Genomic DNA, 27698 nt, shown 5'->3' with positions numbered 1-27698 from the left:
ATGACTTAATGTGTGATCTCGACAGATATCACGTACATGATGTAAATGGTCCTAAATACCTCTCCCCTTTCAAAATATATTTAAGAAATGTAACACAAGCTGGCCACTATGCACTAGACACTTAGTCCTTGTTTCTTTTTATTTTTATAATTATTATTTTCTTTTTTAATCATTATTATTTTTTTATTTTATTTTTTTTTATTTTTGAATTATTATTCAAGTATTGAATAATAATAATTATTATTACTTTCTTTTCTGTGTGAGTGTTTGTGTTACTACAAGTAGTAGTAGCATTCTCTCAATCGAAAAAAAGGAGAAAAATACAAAAAAAATATATATATATATATATGAAAATACAAAAAAAAAAATATATATATATATGGAAAAAATTAAATGAAAAAAAAAAACTTCTTGTTCGTCCATGCATGGACTGAGCCCTGAAATGGACCCGAGTATGATGTTATACTTTTACTCTGGCCCAAAGCTTTAAAAAAAAAAAAAAAAACCCTAAAGACAGACGCTATAATCGTTCGGGAGGGAGGAAGAGATCAAATGTACCTGACCCTCCTGGGTATTTAACAACATCAATACCCAAATACCCACACAGTCAAACTTGGTAGGTTGAAACGTTGTTCTCTGCTTATTAGTAAAAGTGTTAATACCCATACCAGCCGTTCTGAGATACAACAATCTACAATGGCTTGTCATTTTTATAATGTAAGGATGCTTCAATGAGTATTATATAAGCAAAAGAAGTTATTATTGTTAAAGAATTTTCACCTCTAATGGCACAGATACTTCTCATATAACTTTTGTTTTTGTAGCTCTTTTTGAAGTTCATACAAACCTAGGGTTATCTCCACTATCTGTCCTTAATTTTGAAATTACAGAACTAGACATGGCCTACTCTTGAATAACGAATAGCGAGATTTATCGTCACAGTATAATAGTCACAAGGCAGTAACAACAATCATGTTTGAAGGAGGGAATGAATCTCGCGACTCTATTGCACTAACCACTAGGACATACCAGTCAATCTTTTGTACAAAGTTGCACAAATATTCGAAAATATCATTCAGAAATCATGAAAGAATACAAAATATGTTTTACTGAAAGTTAATAAATTTTTTGCTTTCAAACTAAGTCTCTCCAGAGGTAAATCTGAAGGTTGAAATTGAGTATTGTTACCAATAGTGGGAACAGTGCAGATAGCCAGTTGTGTAGGTTTATGCTTCACAATAAACAAACAAAAGTAAAACTACGTTTCTGTGTTCAGTTCATAATTTTCAAATAGAAATATTCCTCAATAGCACCTTGGACTAAGTAGTTTGCTAACACTGATGTCATTTTTTGTTTGTTTGTTTTGAATTTCGTGCAAAGCTACTCAAGGGCTATTTGCACCAGCTGTCCCTAATTTAGCAGTGTAAGACTACAGGGAAGGCAGCTAGTCATCACTACCCACCAACAACTCTTGGGCTACTCTTTTACCAATGAATAGTAGCATTGACCGTCACATTGTAATGCCCCCATGGCTGAAAAAGCAAACATGTTTGGTGCAACCGCGATTCGAATCCGCGACCCTCGGATTACGAGCAGAATGCCTTAAACACACTTGCCCATGCAACACCGATGTCATAAATTTCTGATAATTTTTTGTTTGATGTCTTTGAGTTTCTTCTGGATGTTCTTTGGATTCTACATTAAAGTATCCAGTTTGTGGATGTTTTACACAATTCAGGTTTATTTCTATCATTTTTACCTTGAAATATATTAGGGTCTGGGTTCTTTCCAAATCATAATACTAAAAGAAAAAGACGTAACTTTGATAAATATGTCTATAGTTACAGACATCAGTAGATATACATTTATATTAAAAGTAACATGAGCTAAGTGACAATAGTAACAGTTGTAATGTAATCTATTAAACTTTAGCGTCATTATAATATTACAGTAGTATATTAGTACACTGGATAACTGGCACATTTATATGATAGGATTCTTGTTCTATTAAATCAACATTAGAAATTTTCATCATCGGAGAACAATTTTAAATTAGATTCTAGATCAGGGTAATAGAGGACGAAATAAAAATGAAAACACCAATTTTATTCTGAACTATTTGATTGGCTATTAAGCAAACATAACTAACACCAACAATTAGTAATTAAATCAATTATTTTGCCAACTGTAAGTACCAATTAAAAAATTTGAGTTTAATTATATAGTTTTAAAACTCCACACCTTCCTGGGTCATGAGCCGTTTACAAGTTAGAAGCATTTAATCATTATAAGAATCGTAAATACCATTGCAAATTTTTATCATAAGAAATCAATTTCAAAATAATTTTACTAACATTAAATAGATTGAAATATTTCTAAATTTTTACCCCATCCAAACAATTATTTCAAGTTTAATAACACTACTATTAAGAATTCGATCCTATTGGATGGTTCTGCACGTAGCAATAAACAACTTTAACCTATAGAAACTTTATACTTATCATAATAAAAAGGTATTATAAGTGGTACTACCACCGTGACAAATACCATTAGAAATGAAAATAACATTATCATCATGGGAGCTGAAATGAAAACAATAATATAATTATTTAACACTGTTATTATTAACGAATAACTATTTTCTTACAAAGTTTTAATAGTATTATTTGTTCCAAAAAAAGTATTTTCATATGAAAGACATTTCAAATTACACCAGTTAGATAATATTTAACTACAGCCATATCACATTAAGTCCTTTGATTTGTGAGAATGTATCATTGAAATAATTACGAAATATAAACACATTTTTATACAACAAACAGAAAAGTCAGAGAAAATTAGCAAGAAACGGTGATAATGAAAGCATAGTGCAAATTTCTTCAATCACCATATAAGAAGTGAACATTATCAAATTATGTAAATAACACGATTTGTTAATGACACTGAAACAAAGTTGTAAAGTTATTTAAGAGTTAAGCACATGGAAAAAAATTCTAAATATAATTCAGATAAAATCTTTGATGTATTGTACAATTATATTCAATGTGTATGTGTTAGGTTTGTCTCTCTCTTATAAAAACACTTCCCCATATTTTTCATGTAAAAAGGTTAATCTCTATACATTTCAAATTCACTCTGTGTTAAACTACGTAGCATTTGATATGTTTCAAAAGTTACAAATTAATAAAATAATTTTCATAAACCGACCTGAAAATATTTGAAAAATGTTTTTTGGCAAATGATTTCCCATAGTACCCTTACAGGGCTGGATTAAGGGCAACTGATGCTCCAAGCACATCCCAACAACTGTGCCACCTCAACCCCTCCACTGCTTAACTGACAAGACATTAAGACTCAGTAAGTACTGAAAGTGAAATAAAAGTTTGAAAATTTATAACCCTTCAATTTTCTTCCAGACCAGACCCCACAACTATACTAAATAGAAACTTTTCTATTTTATTTATTTAACAGATTGGGCATGGATGAAAAATCAAGCAATGACTCAGGCCTATTATTTAAAAATGGTAAGGGAAATCATTTCTTTGATTAATGATTATTAAAAATAATTATTTTTATGTATATTTGTTTTCAATCTGAGTTAGCAATTCTCACTTTGATGTTAACAAATTCATACTTTGATCTTAACAAAAATGAAAAATTTACTCAAAACCCTTTTATTAAAAAAATTCTCACTTTGATGTTAATAATTTCTCACTTTGAACTTAATACCCTTTAAGCAAATTATTTACTTATATCTTAATATTTATTTAAATTTTAAAAAGTTTTCTTCTAGATTTTTTAATTGCAAAGTTTTTGATCGAGACCTCTAAACTAATTTGGCGTAACAAATCTGCTTCTATACTTAGCAGAGACAAGTTTCTCGAAACTTTAGTTACTCTTGCCGATCCAAATAAAATGTTTTTTTAACAAGGCAGAGTGAAGTCGAACAAGGTAGATAAGGACAATTACAAAAAAAAAAAATTGACTAAAGTTGAATGTGGCGGTGAAAGAGTTAATGGCAAGATAGCTAGGGGGAAAACTCTGTGGTGCTCCCTTCCCTTGGTTCCCTAAGCACATGCTTATTTTGCTTAATGGTTAATCTAGGGCTGCATGCTGTGGCAACAACATCAATTTTTGAAGTCTTAAGATTTTGGAAGCTTCAGAATGTCTAGTTGAAGAACAGTCACAAAAGGGAGACACTAGAAGAGAAGCAGACAATATTACAAACAAGATGCAAGAGCTAGTATTTGTTTTTATGTTGATCAAGTGGGATGAGATTTTACAAAAGTTTCATAAAGCAACTCAAGTTCTGCAAAATGAAGATGTGAACTTAAAAACATGTGCAGATCTGTACTGGTCATTAGCTGACCAACTATGCACTTTAAAGGATGACTTTGAAAGATTTGACACAGTTGCAAAGGAAATACTACCAGTTGTTGATTACAATGCAGCTCAAACTCGCAAACGTGTCAGAAAGATATTCAATGATGAAGATGCACAAGAGGTAGATCTGAATGCAAGAGATAAATTTCTACACAACTGTTGACAAAGTATAAACCCAAATAAGAATCCAAAAAACCCATGTTTTATTGTTTTCCCTTTCTATCTACTAATAGAGACCCAAATGGATTTATTTTCCATACTATTATCTTTAATATCCTCAATTTCAAAAGGATATAACCGACATTTTACACATCAAACCACTCCTCTTCACTTTCTTTAATACTCTATCTTATCATATATCCTATATAAAAATTGTTTTTGTTTAATCATGTGTCAGTTACTCCCATTACATCAAAACACTTCATTACTGATATGGCTGCTTTATATCTTATACTTCTAGCATTACAACAGTAACAATTAAGCCTATCTTAGTAATTACGTCAATGCTCATGTCTTATGCTAATCATTTATCTGCTTCCTATTCATTTTGCCTTAAGTTTTTCCTGATCCTTACCACTGTCTAGGCCTAGTTTAAATCTTTTTGTACAACCGAGTTAATTTCCATAGCAAACAAGCCAGTACATACCCTATTTAAATGTTTACTTTCCATTCCAATAAACCTCTCTTCTTCCACTGAACTGATCCCATAAGTGAAATCAGTCAATATGCTCATCCATACATACAAAGTTAAGCATAGAATTTAGCCTTAGTGACCTATTTATAACTTTATCTCCACACCTAAGTTAAACTGGGGCAATATCCTTTACAAAATTAAATTATAGCATTTTTGCCTTTATCTACTAGCTCCATTTATCATATCTTCTGTTTTGTTGGGTATATTCTCTATCTGTGTCCCTGGGTACTATAATCCGATTCTTTTCTTCCATATCTACCACACTTTTTATTGCATTCAAATAGACAGAGAAGAATGTGAATGATAAGGATGTTATAGTTACTGGCAATTCCTTGATAAACCTCTCTTAACTTCCTGAAAGTTATTGTTATCTGATGTATTCCTTGTATGTTAAAGCTTAAGCTCTTCCCAAAATCCTGCAGCCATTTTCCACTGTCTACACTTCTCTTTATCTATTGTCTCTACTTTAATTATGATAGTCTCTAACTTCTCATCCAACCTATAAATTCTACATTAAAAGTTCATATCTTCATTACTAGCTTCCTCAAAAGTATATGCCAGTATTAAGTTCCCATATTAAACTCACATATTACATGAATAAACTGTGAACACTTATCTACTACACTAATCTAAAACCACTGTACTTATACTTATGGCCTGAAAATAAATAATAAGTTCCAAATACCAGTGATCTATTGTTAATTTTGTTGTTATTAATACTAAAGTTTATGAACCAATTATTAAAGACATATTTACATGAAAACATTTTACAACAAAATCATTAACACTTACATCATTATTATATCTATAGGATCCAAATTTACATACAAGTATATACACTTGTGACAACTATAACCCTTGCAGAAAATTTTGAACGTAAGTCCACTTTTAACAGCTATTCGTGGCAAATTTTCTAATTTTGAGATTATGTTGAGGTAATCTTAGTGGATCAAAATATTCTCCTTCAGCCACAGAAAATACAGACCCAGTTACTACTGGGTTTATAGCTCGAATGCAGGTTGACGATGCTTAAATGTTTTCCTACAAAATGGCTTTAAGCTATAACAAACAAAAACATTTATGACTAACAGAAAGGGTAAGAAAGGTTTAACTTCGCTGAACTATCCATAACATAACGACAAGCTGAAAACTTATAAAATTAAAATCTGGGGTTTCATTTCCTGCTCTTCACCATCACTAACCCCTTGATACCCTTAGGAACACTAAAAATAACCCTTTTCGTTTAACAACCCAAATTGATTTACCCCCTGCTCCTTGGATTTCTTTGAGACGAATCAAAACAGCGACATCTATCATCTCAGCATTCTCAAGATGCATCAGCATATGGTTTTAATGTTGCCAAAAATACACTTTAATTGAGCACAGTTTAATCTAAGCTAAATATGAACTGCTTCTAAAAGTTTATATATGTTTGTTTGTGTGTCTGTATCTTTATACATAATATATACAAACGCTGACCATAATTTTCAAACTTCGAAGCGTGACAGTTTTCAATTTTTATTATAGGTACCGGCACTGCTATAATAAAGAAGTGCTTTCATAACCTAACTCCCCTTAAGCTTTAATGCTGCCACAAAATGAAAGGAATAGTAGTAGTTTATATGTTTAACATTTATTTAAATTCTGCAAGGCAAGGAACATCAAAATTGCATTAAGTTTTCACTGAACACTTTTTTTTGTGAACATTCATATTTTTCACTTGAATGAACTTTCTTCAAAAAATCTTTATTGGTTTTAATTTTTTCAAAGAACTCACTGCACCTCAAATCAATATTGAGTTTACTGTTGATTCATTCATTTGACCTTTTTCATGAGATCAAATACTATTCATCACTGAAAATATTCTTTCAACGGGGTCAAAAGTACCTGATAAACAAAAACTGTACTCCATAATTTGCCTAAGATTAGGTATAGAAATACTTTGATTTTTGAAGTGGTTAAAAAGCCCTACCCTTTTTGTTTTTCACATCTTATTTCATATGCTTTCCACTCGTCACATTTTGATAACCAGAAGGATTTAGCAAAAACAACTTCATCAAATAAATCATCAACATTGATTGCAGTATTCCAAGTGTTTCACTAATTTTTCAGCAGCTGCTTCTATATCAGGGCCACACGAAACGCTTTTTTATCTAAACAAAGTATTCCCCACCACCAAAACAGCTCAATATAAGACAGGCAGCAATCATAAAAACTGGTAAATTCCTTTCTGATCATCAGTGATGGCGATAAAATCTACTTGTAGAGAAAAATATATATTTAAAAACGGCTGGTATGGGTAGAAAAGGCACTAATAGAGGAACAAACAACGTTTCAACCTTCTTTGGTCATCGTCAGGTTCACAAAGAAACAATGGGTTACTTATCAATAGCTGACCACATATTTCAAGGCGATTGTGTAATTGAGTGTAGGAATGTAGAGGGCGTGCTTAGATGTTTGATTATATTTATTAATATAGGTATAAAGGTGTTCCTTTGTATTGGTTTATTTTGGGCTTGAGTTGTTGTATAAGTAAGGCTTCTTTAATTTTGCGTTTGTTTATGTTTGTTTCTTTATTTAGTATTTGGGTGTTTTCTATGGTTATGTTGTGTTTGTTTGATTTGCAGTGTTCAAAAACGTGTGAAGGCGACTTTTTGTGTTCTTTAAATCTGGTTTCCATTTTTCTACTTGTTTTTACAATATAGAAGTCGTGGCAGTTATCACATTGTACTTTATAAATAGTGTTGGTGTGGTGTTTGTCAGTGTAGTTTTTACAGAGAATATAGACCTTTGTGCCTGTTTTTTGAATAAATTTAGTATTAACTGGAATGTCGTATTTTGTTACTAGTTTTTGCCAAATGTTGGTTATTTTTCTGCTGGTGTCGAGAATATATAGTATGCAGAAGTATATGGTTTCATGATTTTTTAATTCGTGGGATATATTTACTTTTGTTAATTGATTTTGCTTTTTGTCTAGGTGTGTGCGTATAATGTTTTATACGATTTGTGGAGGAAACTTATTGATGTTGATAAGGTATTGTTTTATTTTGTCTAATTCGTCGTTAATTTTATCTGGTGAGCATAGTTTTATGGCTGTGTTTATTTGGCTTCTTAGTATGTTGAGTTTTTGTTTCGTTTCATGTGCTGAGTCCCAAGGAATGCGTAGTCCAGTATGGGTGATTTTTCGGTGGATTTCTGTTTTAAATTGTGTATCGGTTTTTGTAATTTTGAGGTTAAGAAATGATGCTCGATTGTTTTCTTCCTGTTCACATGTGAAGTTAATGTTGGGATGTATAGAGTTAATGTGACTGAAAAAATTAAATGTGTGTTCTGTAGATGTGAATCCCACAATCGTGTCGTCTACATATCTGTACCAGTATAGTGGTGGATGTAATGCTGTGTTAATTGCTTATGTTTCAAGTTGTGTCATAAAAATATTGGCTAGAACTGGTGATACTGGGTTGCCCATGCTTAGGCAATTTGTTTGTATATAGTTGTGGTTGTTGAACATGAAGTTCGTCTTCATCACAATGAAGATCCGTGATTTTCGGATTACGAGTCGAGTGCCTTAACCATTCGGCCATGCTAGGCCCAAAATAATTGGTAATATAAATGTTAGCTAATATTCAGAATTTTACTTTAATGAAGACCGTAATTCTTTCTTTAAGTTAAAACACATACATATTTAAACAATTTAAGTGATTTAATTAATGTTATGGTACAACGAGAAAAACATAATTTTCATTGATGCTCAAAATATCATGTCGCACGTAGTGAAAACAAAGTTCAAAATCACTATTCCTGTTTAAAGAGCTGTAATATAACTGTGCTAGTGACATTAATATTTAAAACCTTGCTAACTTATCAACATAACCAATGTATAATTTAGCCAATGTGTTGCATTATGTAACTGAAAATCCCGTAAAAATTAAAATAGCTTAATGAACTGTTGTATTTTAAATACTATACAAATGCCACAATCCAGCTAAATAATGTAACATTTATGTATATATAATTTATATATTCTAGGTTATTGATTAAACTCAAGTATTATCAATTATTAACGTTTTATTATTTGACATTCACAGATAATTTAAAGCTAATGGTGACTCTTAGGTGAACAAATAATGTACTACTCAGAACTTAAAAGGTTTTCAAAGTTGTTTTTTTTCAAAAAAAGTAACAAAAAACAGAGAAACAGTCACTACTGACAAAACATATTTATTACAAATATTTACGGTAAACAATACCAAGTAAGCTACAGAATTAATATAAAATTACAATATTCTCCTGCGTAAATATCCAAGAGAAATAACTTAAGATGAACAAACTTAAAATGAGTCTTTAGTAGCTGGTAGGTTTTTCTCTGATGTTTTTATGTGTTAAGAGTTAAGATGAAAGTTATCCTGCTGATACACAAATTCATCTGTTATAGCATCAGCAAAAGGGTGAACAATGAGTAGTAGGATTTTATCCTAGTAAAGTCTCCTGTCAGAAATCTTCCATCCACAACACAGAGGTCTGCATGCAGATACCATCTCAAGGCACAATCGAACTTCCTTAAAGACAATGTGGTAAATTAAATTACAGGCTGAATACTGTTTTCCTTCATGACCCCAGACTTTCCATGCGAACCCCTTGATATACAGAACTTACTCTCTCTCCCCTGTAAACATTATAGGGGTCCATTGCTAAAAGGTTCATCTGATATGTTCCCAAGGAAATGCCAGCTGAGATGTTTGTGCTTCTTAGTAGTACAGGGACTCTAAGTGGTATCTTGGCATTCATCACAGCCTCCTGGAGCTTGTCCCTAACAATTATGTATAATATATGTAATCAAGAGGCTTGCTGAATCCTTTATCATGGACCTCTAATGCCCCTGATGGGATTTAAAAAGGTTCAATTCCTTTACGCTTGGTCATCTAATGCACTTGCAGCTCTTTTGCAACTTTGGCGTAACCTATTATTGCATTGTGATGTGATATTTTATCTAAAGGTTACAATGTACTTACCACGGATTATGACACCATCATGACCTGTGCTGACTCGGTTTAGTTAATTCGTTTTCAACAGCTAATATATTCTTACCAAAAGAAAATACCAGCAAAAACTAAATAAACCTAGCGTCTCTTCAACTGAACATCGTTTCTAATCAATGAAAACTAGTGTTTGCTTTGTATAAGTTGAGTCATTTCTTATAAAGATTTATTACATAAACTTGTAAATCTTACGTAGGATTAGACATAATCCTCTAAAATAAACATGTTATATTTGAGAAACTGATAACTTAAAAATATAAAAATGTAAACAAGCCTTATTATCCTTGATGCAGTTTATTATACAACTTCTTGTTTTAATTCACCTATCTACATACCCATTGTTCTCATGAATTACTAATTATAGATCATATCATGCTAGACATCACTTATACTAACTGGTATTAAAATGAAAAGATAGTAAGAAGAGAGACTCGTGAAAACTGCCGAATTGATTTGCTTTAATGTGATATTCAATTTTTATTGTATTACTTCTGTGCGCAGTCTATTTCAGTTGGTATTCCTTCAGAAGGTGATGACAACTCATGCTCACTTAACACATAGTCAAACAGATTTTGATTTGGTTCTAACTCTTCTACAGAAAACATCTGTCACGTCACGACCACCGCCAACTTTTGGGCTACTCTTTTACCAACGAATAGTGGGAGTGACCGTCACATTATAATACTCCCACAGCTGAAAGGGCGATCATGCGACGGAGATTCGAACCCGCGACCCTCAGATTAAGGACGCCTTAACCCACTTAGCCATGCCAGCCCCCCAATTGATAAGTGTTCATCATATTTATAATTTCCGAGATTTATGATATATTAACTGTAGCAAACCAACAACAATAAGCGCGTCAATTTATAAACTTTAAGACAAGGATCTAGAAAGTTCAGTTTGTAATAATATTTTACTTACATACATTGTTGATGCATACACTCGAGAATCTTTTACTAATTTAGGGAATAAGCGCGAATTTTGTAATACACATTTAGTTGTATAAGTTACATGCATTTCTAAATATATATTAAGCTGAAACAAACGTTATTATTAAAATCATTATGTAACAGTAAATATGTTACAACTTTTATCTCATATTCAAATATCCTTTTCGTTATGCTGAATTTTGAAACACCAGAAATACTCTATCGAATAATTGACTATTTATATCATCCAAGAACTTTATAGTTAAAAGTATTGTTTTTTTTTTCATGGAATGATAACAGTTGTTCTAGTAATTATAGGCCTATCAGTTTTATATCATTTGTGGGAAAAGTTTTGAAAAGTCATTGAAATGGTACAAAGTTATTTAACAAAGTTTAGAATTTAATTATACAGTCAACACAGTTTCAATAAGGGAAAAACCTAGAGTTTGCTACCCCTAAATATTATGTTAAAAGTCATAACCAATGACCTTGATAAAATATTTGTTAATGGAAAACGTAGGTTAACCAGAGCAGGATAATTATTACCAACATCAAAACTGATATTATGTTGAAGCACAGTGGATTTACATCCCAAATGGAGAAAAATGGCATCGTGACAAATAGTGAAATGACAAAAAATAAAATGAATGTTGTTGTTTGTTACTATGCACAAAGGGTTGTTTGTACTCTGTCCACCACGAGTATCGATACCTTGTTTCAAGTAGTATAAGGGTGCAGACATACCACTGTGCCACCGTGAGACATAAAATTAACTATTCTTAGAATGTTACATTTCTTCACCTTCCTTTTCACGTGCATAGATAGCTTTATTTTGCCTAATTCAAGGACTCTCTCATTAATCCCACTGTTATATGATTTTACTATATTTTTATCTTTGTTTATTTTATTTTATTTTATAGCCCGGCATAGCCAAGCGTGTTAAGACGTGCGACTCGTAATCTGAGGGTCGCGGGTTCGCATCCCGGTCGCGCCAAACATGCTCACCCTTTCATCCATGAGGGCGTTATAAAGTTACGGTCAATCCCACTATTCGTTGGTAAAAGAATAGCCCAAGAGTTGGCGGTGGGTGGTGATGACTAGCTGCCTTCCCTCTAGTCTTACACTGCTAAATTAGGGACAGATAGCCCTTGAGCAGCTTTGTGCGAAATTCCAAAACAAACAATTATTTTTTATTTATTTTTTGCAAGTTATACCTTGCTTCCTGTCAGCATTTGTCGTAACAGGAATCTTTGAAATTCGGAACAGAAAGAAAATGTAGAATTAGAAAAGTAGATGTCAGTACTTATTTAAAAAAACACAGTGAACAATTATTTGTCATCGTAACCGCAGATGGTTTGCACGGGACAGATACCCCGGGGCATGTAGTGTCTCGTGCAGCAAAAACATTCTGAGAAAGGCTGTTAGAACATTCAAGCTTTTTCTCCCAGGCAGTAAAAGGATAGAACTGGAGGGAATCATAAGGCACATTCTCATTCAGATTACTTAAAGCAGGAAACCAAGGATAAATAATATTTGTGACTAGTTCACAAACAATAATACATTACATTGAAAGCAGTTGGTTCCCAGATGGATGGCAGAAGACAAAGCGATGACGTCGTAAGACTTGAGGTACATGCCAAGTCATACAGAGTTAAATCTAAACGAGGGGACCAACAAGTTCGAAAGAAAAGCCATTTTATATCCAGTATAACCTTGCTAAGAAACTGATAACCTTCTATGCATTAGTAAGGTGAAAACAGTAGTTTTGCTTCAATATTCAGAGGGCATTAAAGTAGTGAGAAACTAGATTTCTTATGTAAATAAAAAAAACATTGAAGTAATGGGAAACTACATAGCCAGAAGGACAATGTTACCGTTAATAAAAGGTCATCATGAGGGGTCATCGCCTGTCGATGCATTCCCTAGGGTTGTCGTACAACACCATACTTTTGTAAAAATTAATAGAAGAGTTTAATTATTAGGCGTTTTGTCATTCTTTAAAACACAACTAAAATTTCGGTAACCTCTCTTTTAGCTCTATGTTGAAAATAATTCACAAAATACACTTTTATTTCAAATACCAAAGTATATGATCGTTTAATGTGTTAGTTCCTTCGGCAACTAAAACGTAATGTAAAGCACGTGCACGTATTTAAATCTGGTTACTTTAAAACAAAACCAATAGCCTTTCTTCGTTACCTCATAAAATCTGTGCAATTTGTTCTGTCGTCAGTTGCGGTACAAGTTTTTTTTTATTTTACATGAACTGAAATCGGTCAAATTAAGGCGACAAAATGGCGTTGAATTAAAACATTATTAATATGAAAGACCTGACACGTTTCGAAACACCCTGGTGGGTTTCTTATAACTGTTGATGGTTATCGTTGATGGCGATGTTAAACGAGCATTCAGCTTAAAACCGGCTCAGCAGGATTAAGAATTCGAATTGCTACATTGCTAGCGACTGTTTCAAACTGCTTATGTTTACATGAGGCCCAAAGTACAACAGAAGCCGAGATAACGAGGAAGTTTTAAAAATTAAGAATATATTTCAGCTAGGAAACAGTCACGACAGTTTAATACATTTCAAGTTAACTTTCTTCACATCGTCACTATTGTAGACTGTGAATCTCATGTCTGAGGTGTCATAGAAATTTAGCTTACCCGATAAGTTACATGATGATACTTTGTTTAATTTCTCACAAAGCTAATCAAGGCCTAATTTAGAAATGGCAAATTAAATTAGAAGTAGCTAATAAAAACCAACTGTTGGACCAGTCTGTTTCCAACGAAAAGTGTAGTTGGTCGTGATATCATAACACTCTCACAGCTGAAAGGGCGAGCACGTTCGGTAACGGGAACTGAACCCGCGACACTCAGATTACGAATCGCACGCCTTAACGCGCTAGGCCATGCCAGGCCCAAATTAGTTCGAATTAACAGCGAATGGTTGTAAATCCGACTAATAATTTAATTAAAACGCACTTTCATACATTTTTATTAATTATATCTTCCTAGGAATAAAAATATTAATACCAATAATAATGTTAAAAAACAGTAAGATAGTTGCAAACCATCTTTGTTAACATGAAGATGACCTCAGGTCAAAACGTTGTTCTGTACTTTGTTTTAATACCCATTCCAGTCGTCTTGAGAATACATCGTCTTTATGATTTGTATTTTTATGTCTTTAGTTCTTCGTTTTGGTTATGTAGACAATTTTAACAACTTTTCAAGATGTTTTCTGGCCTGGCATGGCCAAGCGCGTAAGGCGTGCGACTCGTAATCCGAGGGTCGCGGGTTCGCGCCCGCGTCGCGCTAAACATGCTCGCCCTCCCAGCCGTGGGGGTGTATAATGTGACGGTCATATTATGGCGGTGGGTGGTGATGACTAGCTGCCTTCCCTCTGGTCTTACACTGCTAAATTATGGACGGCTAGCGCAGATAGCCCTCGAGTAGCTTTGTGCGAAATTCCAAAACAAACAAACAAGATGTTTTATTTTAATTAAGATTTCCGGATATCTTTGTATTTCTTATCTAAGGTATCCATCCACACACACCAAGTGACACAGTGGTATGTCTACGGACATACAACTCTACAAACCGGATTTCGTTACAGATAACCCATTGTGCAGCTTTGTGCTCAACTACAAACAAACCAAATCTTCTTACGTTCTTACTTATAAGGGTTGGAATGCATTGTTCAGTCAGTCAAGTACTGTAGCTGTTAATGATACTTTAGACTGTAAACCCGATAATATATTCGGTCAGTTTAGGATATTTAGACTAGTCTTTAATCCATATACTAATCTAATATCACGAAACAGTCTACTTAATAAAATTATAATAATAGAAAGATTGAAGATAATAAAGCTAGGTTACCATATAGGTTTTTACCATAACATACTATTAATGTAATATATGATCACACAACTGCCATCACATAGCTTCGATTTTTTATTGAAAGTTTCGCAGCATTGTTCAATTAAATATCTTGTGTTTTATTAATATTTTTAAACACCGTAATTAGTCGTATTTCCCCTTTAACTCAAACTCTTCAAATTATTTCTTTTACGCAATTACGTTTTGTTATTTCAAACTTACCTAACACTGTCATGAATTCTGTTTCGTTGCATTTAATATTGCTTCAGATTTCAAAAAGATGTTATAAATAAAAACCTTAAACAAATTAAACACATATCGATGAGTGGTAATAGAAAATTAACTTATTAACTCCCTAATTCCTTTGAAAAGAGCCGTGTGTTTTTCATTTTGTGTACACCAATAATAATGTTATTTGTCCACTACCAATGCTTATTCGTAACTGCCTGAACAGTTTTTCACAAAACGTCAAGGTCAACTAGCTTTTGCCCAATATAGAAAGATAAACAAATAGATAAGTAGGTTATGAGATGTTATAGTTCTTTACGTTAATGTATGTATACAACTCTCTCTCCCTCCATAGGTGTTAGGGTATATAAATTTGTATACCCGGGAGAGTCAGGTACACTAGACCTCTTCCTCCTTCCTTTACATTGTTAAAGTGGACTTATTAATATACTTAAAGTAAATACATGAGAACCAGAGTAATTAGCATAACTCAGGCCCTTTTCAGGGCAATTTCCATGTACATTGCTCTTTCAGATTTTCTAAGTCTAGAACATAGGTAGCCTGGTTTATTTTAGCACAAGTATTTTTTTATTTATATTTATTTTATTTATTATTATTTTTATTGTTTTTTATTTTTAATTTTAATGATCTAATGTACAAGTTTATCGTGAAGAGGTGTTTAGGACTCTCTTCATCATATATGCAATACCTGTCTAGTTCACATAGCAGCATATTTTTCTCCAATGTTTATCGAAATATTTTATTGTACTGTGTAGAAGTCTATCTGGTATTGTTTGCGTATTAGAGTATTTGTGCATGAACTTTGAGAAAGTGCCAGGTATACAACATGATATGCTGTTGTAATTAATGTATTTTGTAATGATTGTAGTTTGGTTTGCATTTGTTTTTTACTTACGTTAATCCATGTAGGAGCTGCATAGTCTGTTACTGGTCTAATGCATGTTTTGTATATTTTAAGGATGTTTTTAGGTGTTGTTCCATAATGTTTACTAGTTAGACTCCTAGCATAGTTTATTCTTCGCCAAATTTTAGTTTTTATGTAACTTACATGTTTTATTCACGTAAGTTTAGAATCATATGTGAGTCCTAAACATTTTGCAGATGTAGCAGTCTGGAGAAGCGCTCCGTTCATGTAAATCTGGGGTTGTACTTTTTGACGTTTCGTTGATTTTGAAAATATCACTAATTGTGTCTTTGCTGTGTTAATTTTAATTCTATGTTTTTGGCAGTATTCACTTATTCTGTTTAGTTGAGGTTGTATGTTAGTGGCTGCAATTTTTGGTGTAGGGGCACGTTTCCAAATTGCTACATCATCAGCGAACTGTGACGAGTATCCATGATTCGGTTATTTAAGTGGCATATTATTCACATACATGATGAAGAGAATAGGAATAACCACCCCTACTTGAGGGGCACTAGCTTCTGGTGCAAATAACTCCGAGAAAGTTCCTTCTACGTTTCCTCTGCATTTTCTATTTTCCAAAAAGTTAGATATGTATACAACTTTAAGTTTGTTTGTTTTGAATTTCGCGCAAAGCTTCACGAGGGCTATCTGATCTAGCCGTCTCTAATTTAGAAGTGCAAGACCAGAGGGAAGACAGCTAGTAATCACCACCTACCGCCAACTCTTGGGCTACTCTTTTACCAACGAATAATGGAATTGGCCGTAACATTATAACGTCCCACGGCTGCAAGGGCGAGCATGTTTTGGTATGACGGGATTCGAACCCGCGACCCTCGGATTACGAACAACTTTAAGCCTACAAAATATTACCCCAAGCGTAATCATGTTTTCATGATGCCCCCCGCTAGTACAGCGGTATGTCTTCGGATTTACAACGCTAAAATCAGGGGTTCGATTCCCTTCGGTGGGCTGAGCAGATAGCCCTATGTGGCTTTGCTATAAGAAAAACACACAAACACACGTTTTCATGATAAATTGTTTTTTAATACTGCTCAGCCACGCTAGTGACACAACGGTATGTCTACGAACTTGCACCACTAAAAAACTGGCTTCGATACCAGTGATGGGCAGAGTACAGATAGCCCATTGTGCATCTTTGTGCTTAATTTCAATCAATCACTTTTAAATATGTTTAATATTACTTAACAAAATAAATTACTATTATTAAAATTAAAATGTTTTTAATTTTTGGTTAAAACATTGGATTTGATTTATTAATACCTTAATAAATACTTACTTATCTTTACTTCAACTAAGAACTGAAATTACAAGTTGCGTTTACAATATTTTTACGGTTAGATGGGAAAAAAAATTGAAATAACTTTTTTATCTACTTAAAACTAGCTGCACTTCAGCTCCTTTAAATTTTTTCATTTCTCGAACTCTGTCATTTTGTTTACACCAAATTCACACCTTATCTAACACACCAAGTCTTACGAAATGTTCGTAAGAAACTGTTTCGTTGTTTTTAGGGAAATTTTTTACTTCTGGTACTTCAATATCTGTTGTAATTTTTCATGCGTTTAATATACAATCGAAACTCAGTTTGTGCTGCCCTACAGGTCCTCAGCAGGAGGTCACATAACTTGCACCTGTGGTAAACACAGCAGATATAGTCCACTGCGTAGTTTTGCGTTTAATAATATGCAGTCTATTCGTGCTACAATATCGTAATTTGTAAATGTAAATAGGAAGAAAAAGTTTACTAAAGAAAAGTTAGTGTATGTTATAACTTGAATAAAATGGCAGAATGACCAAATCAGGATATAATTCTAAGCAATCTTGTAACCGTAATTTTCCTTCTTTTGATGTAAATCTAAACAGTGGTCAATTTGTACTCTGTCCACTGTAAATAATAGAAGATTAAATTTTAGTATTTTAAGTCCACACACTTGGCCAAGCATTGCCAGATGGTTAGGGTACTCAACTCATGATTTGAGGGTCGCAGGTTCGAATCCCCATCAACCAAACATGATCGTCTTTTTAGCCGTGGGGCGTTATACTTCTGTCAATTCCACTATTCGTTTATAAAGGAGTAGCGCAAGGGTTGGCGGTGGGTGATGATGCCTAGGTACCTTCAACCTAGTCTCACACTGTTAAATTAGGGACGGCTAGCGCAAATATCCCTCGTGTACCTTTGCGCGAAATTCTAAAAGAAATAAGGTGTACACCTACAGTTGACCCTCTCGGAGTACTTAACCTTAACTAGATGAAAACTAATGTTATTAATGTATGTTTTATTGTTCCATAATATACAAAGCATAACTTTATATAAAGTATAGAGCCAAGCCAAGTGTGGCTTGTTTACAATATTTAAATGAGCCTGGCATACCTTAGTGAGTCTGGGTTAGCAATTACTTGTCACAAAAAAAAAAAAGAACACATGTTTCGTACTTTGTTATACTGATGACGGTCAAATCCTATTATTCAATCACAATAATGTAGATATTATTGAATAGATACCTTCTCTCCCTCTCCGTCACTGAACATTAGCGACTGTTATGCTCCGGTTACCCTTGTCTTCTATTTACCCAAACAGTTGGATTGCGTATAAATAATATTAAGCGCTATAGAGTCACTGCTTATACAAAACAAAGATGAATTCTAAGAGTGAAAGTAAAGAAGAAACTATAGCAGTATATCAACCATATTATATCTTCTACAACCAGCGCCGAAAAGGCTCTTTATTTAACGCCAGGGTTGGTAACGTTTGTTTCTTTGGTTGTTTCTGAATTTCACGCAAAGTTACATGAGGGCTATCTGTGCTGGTCGTTCCTAATTTAGCAGTGTAAGACTAGAGAGAAGGAGCTAGTCATCACCACCCACCGCCAATTCTTGGGCTTCTCTTTTACCAACGAACAGTGGGATTGATCGTGACATTATAAGGCCCCCACGACCGAAAAGGCGAGCATGTATGGTGTGACGAGGTTCGAACTCGCGACCCTCAGATTGCGAATCGAGTGCCTTAACCACCTGGTCATGCCGGGCCTAGTTGGTAAGACCGGCTTTAATATGACAAACATAGCAGCGGTTGGAACGATATTTATACAATGATTGTTATTGTGTAATCGATTTTATACAAGTAATTTACAACTTACACTTCTGATGAAGTAATGAATTATACAGGCGTAATACTCCTGTAGTTTGTATAAAACGGTTTTTTTTCGTTTTAATAATAACTAATCATGTCTGAAAATGTCCGTTGTTGTATAAAAACAAAATTATCTGCATAAATTTAAAAAAAAAAAAAATAATCTATTATACATACGAAGAAACTGGCTCGTACTATCATTTGTTGAACATCTTTGGAAAATAACAAAATAGAATTGCATTAAAACGTCGTAACGTGTGCTCATGTACAACTATCATATGAAACTGTTAAAGTTTCTCTGATTAGACTTTCAAACTTTCATGCTATTTTACCCACAAGACAACCATAAAACTTGAATGCTGAGAAACAACTAATTTCACTAGGAATTTATTTACAATTCTTTATTAACACGAGTAGCAGTAAAGCAAATACCAAAGTTCTAAGTATTTACTCCATGCATCATTTTAGTAAAGGAAGGGGTGTATTTGTATATTAACTTAAGGAATCCTTTTGAGATAAATAAGAGAATATACTAATAATAAACAATACGTTTTCCTAGTTATAAATATTTATATATACACATATAGATAAACTGGTGAATAAACAGGTTATGTCCATTGAAATAAACCTCAAAGTAATATAGAAAAGAAGTATACGATATTACATAAATAGGTGTGTGTTTGTGTGTTTTCTTATGGCAAAGCCACATGAAGCTATCTGCTGAGCCCACCGAGGGGAATCGAATGCCTGATTTTAGCGTTGTAAATTCGTAGACTGACCGCTGTACAAGCGGGGAGCAAAATGAATGGAAGTAATAAAACCACATAACAAAATGTTAAGATAAGTAAACTCGTGTCTGGAGAATAAAGTGTTTTTAAGAAAAATATCAAAAAATAATTCATCCACTGAAAGTACCGATAGTTTTTAATTATAAGTTAAGGTGGAACTACCTATTGCACAGTTCATATACGTATTGTTTGATAAATATGGTTGTATTAATTCGAGGGTTCAGGATTCGAAACCTTTAACTCCGTGCTCAGCAACAATTGATACGCACATCTGCCACACCAGAGTACCACAACATTTAGGGGTGGGGTACTGTTCTATCGTTCCCTCCAAATATTAGTTCAAAATATATATTTGAGCAAAAAGTTTAAAAGAAATACAGAAATCTGCTCAACCTGATAACGTGTGTATTTATTATCTGCAGTATAGTTGCACGTTATTATAACAATGATGTTTTTTATTCGCTATGAATTTAATACGCTTCCTTCACGAAGTCATTGTACATTTCTAAAACATTACTATTACACTGTTGTTAATTTATTACCCTTTTCATTTTACTTTAAATTGAAGTCTATATAATTACCCGTGGGTTGTGATACTTCGATAATGTCGCTTTAGAAGATTACGATGTATATTTTTCTATTCAAACATAAACTTGGTTGTTAACGTGGTTTATGTATTTGACGTCATAGACACGTGGTAGAGAAACTCTACTACTCTTTGGCAAGTTAAACTCGTTTGCTGTTTTTTATTTTACTTTTTGAAATATAAAGTTGCGTTGTAATAGCCAAAATAACATACGCAATACTGTAATAATATCATTTCGTTATGTGTATTATTCTGAAAGGATTTTGCTACATTTCTAAGACCTGGTATATGAAATAGATTATTCCGTCTTTATCATGTCATACCATCCGTAAAAACAGTGTCGTAATCAAACATAACTTGTTTAATAATTGTGTGCATGCAGGTAACGTCATAGACACGTGATAGGAGAACTTGTCTTGGTAAGTTCACCCGAAGATAGGTGTTTTTGTTAGTTAAAAAAAGTCGCGCGAAAGGAGGTTATTTTTATATTTTCCACTCAAACCATAAAAGTTCCATCGGTCATTGCTACAACAAATTAAATGTCATGCTTCAAATACCAACTGAAGGCTGTTTTTAATGAACAAAGACCTTACTGAAGTATTTGATTTCTAATACTACAATGCACACAAAGATTTATAACTGCAGTAGTAAACCTTTCTTTACTAAGCGCAAGCCCTGAAGAAGACCAGGTAAAACTGGAGTGGTAAACCTTTCTTTACTAAGTGCAAGCTCTAATGAAGACTAGAAGCCGACACGACAACAACTAGAGACAAATTTTCTACTGAAATTACAAATACTTCTTGCTGTTTTGTATTTAAACTTTGTCCTCAACATTTGAAGAAAGATAACTTTTGTTATTAAACCGCCTTCACCACTGAATCTAGCTAAAATTAAAGTTTAGTCACAAGAAAGAAAGTAAACTTGGGAAAAAAGATTTTAATTTTACTTGTCTCCACTAAGATATATGGGTCATTTGTGGAGAATACATCTTAGTGAAAAAACTCATTAGGCTTGAATTGAATAAAACTTTTTTAAAGCATCGCTCTTTCCCCTAATGTCATGTAAATAAGAGCAAAATATTTCTTTGAAATGCTCAATTATTATATCTTATTTGCTAGTAAACTTTTGTTGTCGTTTTACAATGAGTTAAACAGCATTGCGGTGTACATTTAAGCGTTCAGATATTTAGAGCTGTTATTATTTAGAATCTTAATCAATTACGTTAATTACGAAATTAACAAGTAGACGTTCTAGACACATTTCTGTTGGCCTTTTTGATACATCTAGAGACAAAATTGCCTCATCAACTTGCCAAGGTCAAGCATTTTATAGGTTTAAAAGAAAACAAAATGTACCAAAGTCCAATCATTCATCTCGAACTGTTAGAGTTACTGCTAGAAGAAGCCACGTAAACAGACGGTATTTTTGATTCATTGATAAATTAGGTTTCAGAATTACAAAGTTATATTGAAATGACTGAAGCTTTTGAGAGGAAGGTTAAAAACATAACGTTTTTTGTCATCAAAGGGCAATATACATTTACATTCATCACCGGACTTACCTCTTTGTATTATTTCTCAGTCAACGTCTTCTAATTTTTCTAAGCAGCATCAGTGATGTCGAAAAAACCCACTTGTAGAGAAAAAATATACATGTAAAAACGGCTCAACCCAATCGAGCTGTTTTTACATATATAAAGAAGCAGAATCATTAACCAGTTCATTTGTTTCGTCCGGTTTTAACAGCGTCTGTGCTTGTGTCATAACAAAGATGAAGACATAACATTTTATTTACAAAGTTCAAACGTTTCGAAATACATTGATTTCATCTTTAGCGAAATCACTACTAATTTAGTTTGTGGTAAACGGAAGGAAAAAAAAATTACAAAATATATTTCGGCCATCTTTGTTTGATACAGTCACTACTCTCATAATTAAATATTCGCGTCTCCTACATACCTACACTTGTACAATAGTGACTTTAAGGTCACGTTTATTGGGAAACAAAATATAACCGGCCGTCCATTATTTAAATTCAGCCATTCATCTATTCATTTACACGTTAAAACCACAGGTCACAATATTTCATGTAACAATTTATCTATCATTAATACAGGGTATTCAGACCTTGAACTCTAAATTGTAAAACTTTTACTCACAGCTTAAAGCTCAACTCTTTCGTAAAATAATCTATAACCTTTTTTTCCTAAGAGATGGCGATGGCTAGTTGCCTTCCCTCTAGTCTTATACTGCTAAATTGGGGACGGTACCGCAAATAGCCCTCATGTAGCTTTGCGCGAAATTAAAAACAAACCAAACCGTTTAGTCAGTATCTTAGTAAACTGTGGTTAATGAATAGCATTTGTTAATAAGGTAAATAAAAAAAATTGTTTATTTAAAAGACTGCAAATATGGTTCAAGAATATAGTGAACTTTTATGGTTTGTGATACTAAACTCTCCCCTACATCGGTTGAAAAAAACTAAGTGTGTGTTGTGTAGATGTGAAGCCAGCAATTATATCGTCAACATACGATCGCTTGAGATTCAATCTGTATTATAACAATATTGGTTAGAACTGGTGACACAAGATTCCCATACTTAGGCTATTTATTTGGAGGTAGTTTTGGTCATTGAACATAAAGTTAGTTTTGGTAGTAGTTTAAATAAATAATCCATCAGCAAAAAACAATTCTATATTATTATTATTATTCAGCTACCATTTAAACGAAAACCACTTAACAATTATAAATAGAAAATACATAATACACTGGGTGAAAGTATGTCGAACTACTAGTTGTTAAAACAATACCCTTTCGTTATTGTAAATATAAATGATCATAATAATGCCCCCATTTGGCTCAGCGGTAAAAATGAAGTCTTATAATATTTAAAACCGGAGTTTGATGCCTTTGGTGGGCACAGCACAGCCAGCCCAATTTGTAGCTATGTGCTTAGAAACAAACTAACGCAATATAAAGTACCTGGTACTGTTTAAACAAAAATTTTTTTAAACTATTTCTTGGTTCAAAAACATCCATAACAATGACTGAAATCAAGACCCGGCATGGCCAGGTAAGTTAAGGCGTTCGACTCGTAATCCGACGATCGCGGGTTCGAATCCCTGTCCCACTAAACATGCTCGCCCTTTCAGCCATGGGGGCGTCATAATGTGAGGGTCAATCCCACGATTCGTTGGTAAAAGTGTAGTCCAAGAATTGGCGGTAGGTGGTGATAACTAGCTGCCTTCTCTCTAGTCTTACACTGCAAAATTAGGGGGCGGCTAGCGCAGATAGCCTTCGAGTAGTTTTGTGTGAAATTCAAAAGCAGACTGAAATCATATATATTTCCATTAGTATATTATTTTGAACTATGTACAGTTTAGATATAATTTGTGCACGTCGTTACACAAATGACATTATTAAAAAAACGTTTCCAGCAGTAATTATCCCTCAGCATACATACTTTGTTTGACTGTTGTTTTATTTTCATGCATATCAAGCAAGGGCTATCTACAAACAGCCATCGATAATTTTTAACCGACAGACTCGTGGTAAGACAAATATTACGCTCCTTACATCGGAGACCCAATATGGTCAGGTGGTTAGGGTGCTCGACTCCCAATCTATAGGTCACTCCACACAAGCTCGTCCTTTCAATTATAAAATGACACATCAATTCACTATTCGTTAGTAAAATAGTTTGCGGTGGGCGGCGATGAGTAGCTGCATTCCCTCTATTGTCACAATCCTAAATTATAGACAATTTCTAGCTGATTGAAATAATAATAAAAAAAGATTTGATTGTCACTCTCATAACATACACAAAGCCTCATATGGCTGAGTGCACTTTTGCGACAACCGGAGAGGCAGCTACAATATCCCCATTGGTAAGACTACAACGCTGCAGTTCAGAATTCGATTTCCGCGATAAACCCAACGTTTTGCTCAAAGCATACTACAGTCATGATATACTAGCCACTCGACCACGCCTACCTCTAGATTTTTTTTATCTACATCGCAAATAAATCACAATATTTTGTCATGCTACCTAAGATTTATTATTTGTAAAAAATCAATAGTATAAGTTACATTAACTTAGTGAATATAACTCTGTATGACCCCTTTCAAACCTCATAAGCGTGTCTGTAAATAAGAACATTCAAGGACAGAATAAGCACAGGAAATAGAATAGCATGTGGTCGATTACCAAAACAAAGGAGTGGCCTAGGAATGCAGTGAAAGGAAAGTGTCTTAACAAGTATTATATTTACCTTTCATAAAACTATGAATTTTATAAAAACGAGGAAAGGCCTAATTGAAATACAAATCAAATGAACAATTATTACATTTTTGTTGAGAAAAACAAAAAAAATATAATATCTCAATTTTTCATTTAGTGTTTTTTATAATGTACTCATGTTAAAAACCCTCCAGACGATTTTATAACACTAAAAATATGGTTTTGATATCTTCTGTCTAAAGAGCACAGACGGATTTACAAAAAACAAAACTTATATTAACAAACACGAAGAATACAATTCCCACTAGAACTATAGAAACACACGACAAAAATATGTATTAGAAATCCAAATGTTTGTAGTCAATTTAATGAGTTGGATTTTATGGAAAAATATTACACTTTTGTTAAGTATTTCTGTAGGATTTAGTCATATATTTATGTATAGATTACTAAGTAGAACACAGAGTTAGGTAGGACTTACGTCATACGTGATTTCTCTTCCCCAGTGGTCAGTTGACCTAGATTGCAGAACAGGATTTCCGTAACTTTAACAAAATATTTTGTAAACTACTAATATCAAGACAACTGGCTTTTAGGATTCAAGGTCAAATTAATCTCAGTTGAACCCTTTAGCCAATAGTGTCAAAGAAATTATGTTATCTTTGTTTGAAAACTGATATAAAAAGGGAATGGTTTGTTGGACAATATTGGACATAGTCACAGTGGTTAGAAAGTGAACATAAGATAGTTTCTTTGGAATACAATTGCAAGATGAAGTTCCAGGGAAAACTGCTATTAATAATAACCATACTTATGATTCTCTACTTGAATTATGCTTGTAAGTACTTCGTTCTTTTACTGTTGAAATACTATAATAACTCGTAAATTTAAGATGATAGATATATTTTTAGAAATTTTTAAGTGTAATTTAATAAAATCTTTTATAATTTTCCTTTAGTTGCCCGAGATGGTCGTGTGTTAAAACTCGCTCGACAGGCACAGATAGCTGATGTGGTTAGCCGAATTCGAGATTTCATCACCAATATCAACTGGTCAGCTCTAGCCACAACTGTTGCAACCACTGCTTCATCTTTGGCATCTACTTTATCAGGTCCACTGGCCACACTTGGTTCAGGTGTTCAGTATGCGTTCATGGGTGTTGGCATTGTCTATCTCATAGTTTTTGTTGCTGCTATCTTCTATCCTGGTCTCAACATCCTTCCATTAGCCTTAGGCTTAGGTCCAATTACTCCATTTTTCAGATCTCTCGGCGATGCAGTTTCCAAGATTGAGGTTGGCCGAATGATTAGGGCTCTCGAAGCTGCTGACCTTCCAGAAACGTCGTTCAACTATTTAGACATTAAAGAACCTGATTGTCGTAGACGTGCAGTGTGTGAAGCGGGAGAAATGATGGCCAAACGATTTCCTACAATTGTCCGGTATTTTGGTATATCTTTGTAAGTACTTTTCTTTAATGACTATTTGTTTTGCTTTTAAAATTTAATATCGCAATAACAGTTTTGAAATTATTTCATTGATATTGGAATCGTGTACAATTTGTCTTCTAATATTTCTAGGTCCGTCTTTCCCGGAATGAAAAAATATGCTGAAGCTTTGCTGAATGGTGCGAACACCAATCATACACAGTGTCAACTGCAGTATCCAACCTGCAGTTATTCGCCCTTGAAGAGACTTGGTCTATCTTAAAGACGTTCACTTTTTACCTTTGTCTTCCCGGTTTATTTATTTTTAGATTGTAAATATTTGTCTATACGACAATTACATGATAAGTAAAGCTTTCTTACGAATTTGCTAATATCTGTTTCGTTTACGCGAAATGAGCTGAAAAATAATTTCATTTTATTTTCGTAAAACTGTCTTAAATCATATTTCTTAGGTATACTTTAAATAGAATAGCCAGGGTTCGTGCTCAGTTATGTATTCAAAATTCAGGATGTCTTCATATAAAACGATAAACTTTTGTATCCCAAGACAACTAAACTTCTAAAGAGGTGAAATGTTATAATACAAAGAAGTTATTTTGTATGGTTTCTTATTTATACCTTGTACAACTAACGAAACTAAACTTACTTGTGACGTGTAAATTTGTGGATGACACTTTAAAATAAAATGTATCTGCAGTTATTTCGATGAAAATATCCGATTATTGGAGTGTATTTCTGCTAATACATGGTGTACAAAAACATCTACGTATTCGTAACAAAATGATATTAAAAAAAAAAACACCTTCCGACAACCGTGACCAGATGGTTAAGGCACTAGACTCGTCATCCCAAACATGCTCGCTTTTTCAGCCGTGGGAGCGTTATAATTGACGGTGAATCCCACTATTTGTTGGTAATAGAGTAACCCAAGAGTTGGTGATGGGTAATGATGACTAGCTGCCTTTCCTCTAGTCTTACACTACAAAATGAGGGACGGGTAGCGCAAATAGACCTCGTGTAGTTTCGCGCGAAACTCAAACAAACGATCACAAATGACATTCTCATATTATTCATCTGAAATTTTATAACCCAAACTTTAGGCAACGAATTTGGAGGATTTTTTAATGTCAACCACATTAGTTTTCTTAACCCTTATATTAACCTCAAAAAGTTTTCACAAAGATTATCAGTATTGATTACTTAAAATACTTTTTTTGTTTAATGATATGAAATTAATATTCTTCCTTTAAGATTTTTAATCACATGCCAGATCAGACCATGCGTGAGGAAATCAACTTAACTCGTCTCCTTCCACAACAAAGTTACCCTAGTGTGTTTTATTTCTTTGTTTTTGGAATTTCGAGCAAAACTACACGAGGCCTATCTGCGCTATTCGTTCCAAATTCAGC

At 33.5% G+C, this 27698-nt stretch overlaps 1 protein-coding gene across 3 annotated transcripts; it reads left to right on the top strand.

Annotated features, from left to right (window-relative positions):
* Positions 1–492: 492 nt before the first annotated feature.
* Positions 493–26809, top strand: LOC143243977 (uncharacterized). Of its 3 annotated transcripts, XM_076487883.1 has the most exons (5): positions 519–616; positions 3264–3357; positions 3472–3524; positions 25803–26301; positions 26422–26809. In XM_076487883.1, the coding sequence occupies exons 3-5, from the start codon at positions 3479–3481 to the stop codon at positions 26549–26551; spliced, it is 675 nt and encodes a 224-aa protein (XP_076343998.1). In that variant the 5' UTR covers positions 519–616; positions 3264–3357; positions 3472–3478; the 3' UTR covers positions 26552–26809. The 3 variants fall into 3 exon arrangements, with proteins under 3 accessions (XP_076343999.1, XP_076343998.1, XP_076343997.1); XM_076487884.1 differs by lacking the exon at positions 3264–3357 and having other exon boundaries at positions 493–616; XM_076487882.1 differs by lacking the exons at positions 519–616; positions 3264–3357; positions 3472–3524 and adding an exon at positions 25580–25682.
* The last annotated feature ends 889 nt before the right edge of the window (positions 26810–27698 follow it).

This window comes from Tachypleus tridentatus, chromosome 2, assembly GCF_004210375.1.
Source record: "Tachypleus tridentatus isolate NWPU-2018 chromosome 2, ASM421037v1, whole genome shotgun sequence".
Lineage (NCBI taxonomy): Eukaryota > Metazoa > Arthropoda > Merostomata > Xiphosura > Limulidae > Tachypleus > Tachypleus tridentatus.
This window is presented reverse-complemented; position numbering and strand designations above follow the sequence as displayed.

Coding starts and splice junctions, on each gene's coding strand:
- LOC143243977 (XM_076487882.1), top strand. CDS start 25,616: ATGAAGTTCCAGGGAAAACTGCTATTAATAATAACCATACTTATGATT. Junction 25,683..25,802: donor TCTCTACTTGAATTATGCTT/GTAAGTACTTCG, acceptor ATTTTCCTTTAG/TTGCCCGAGATGGTCGTGTG. Junction 26,302..26,421: donor CGGTATTTTGGTATATCTTT/GTAAGTACTTTT, acceptor TAATATTTCTAG/GTCCGTCTTTCCCGGAATGA.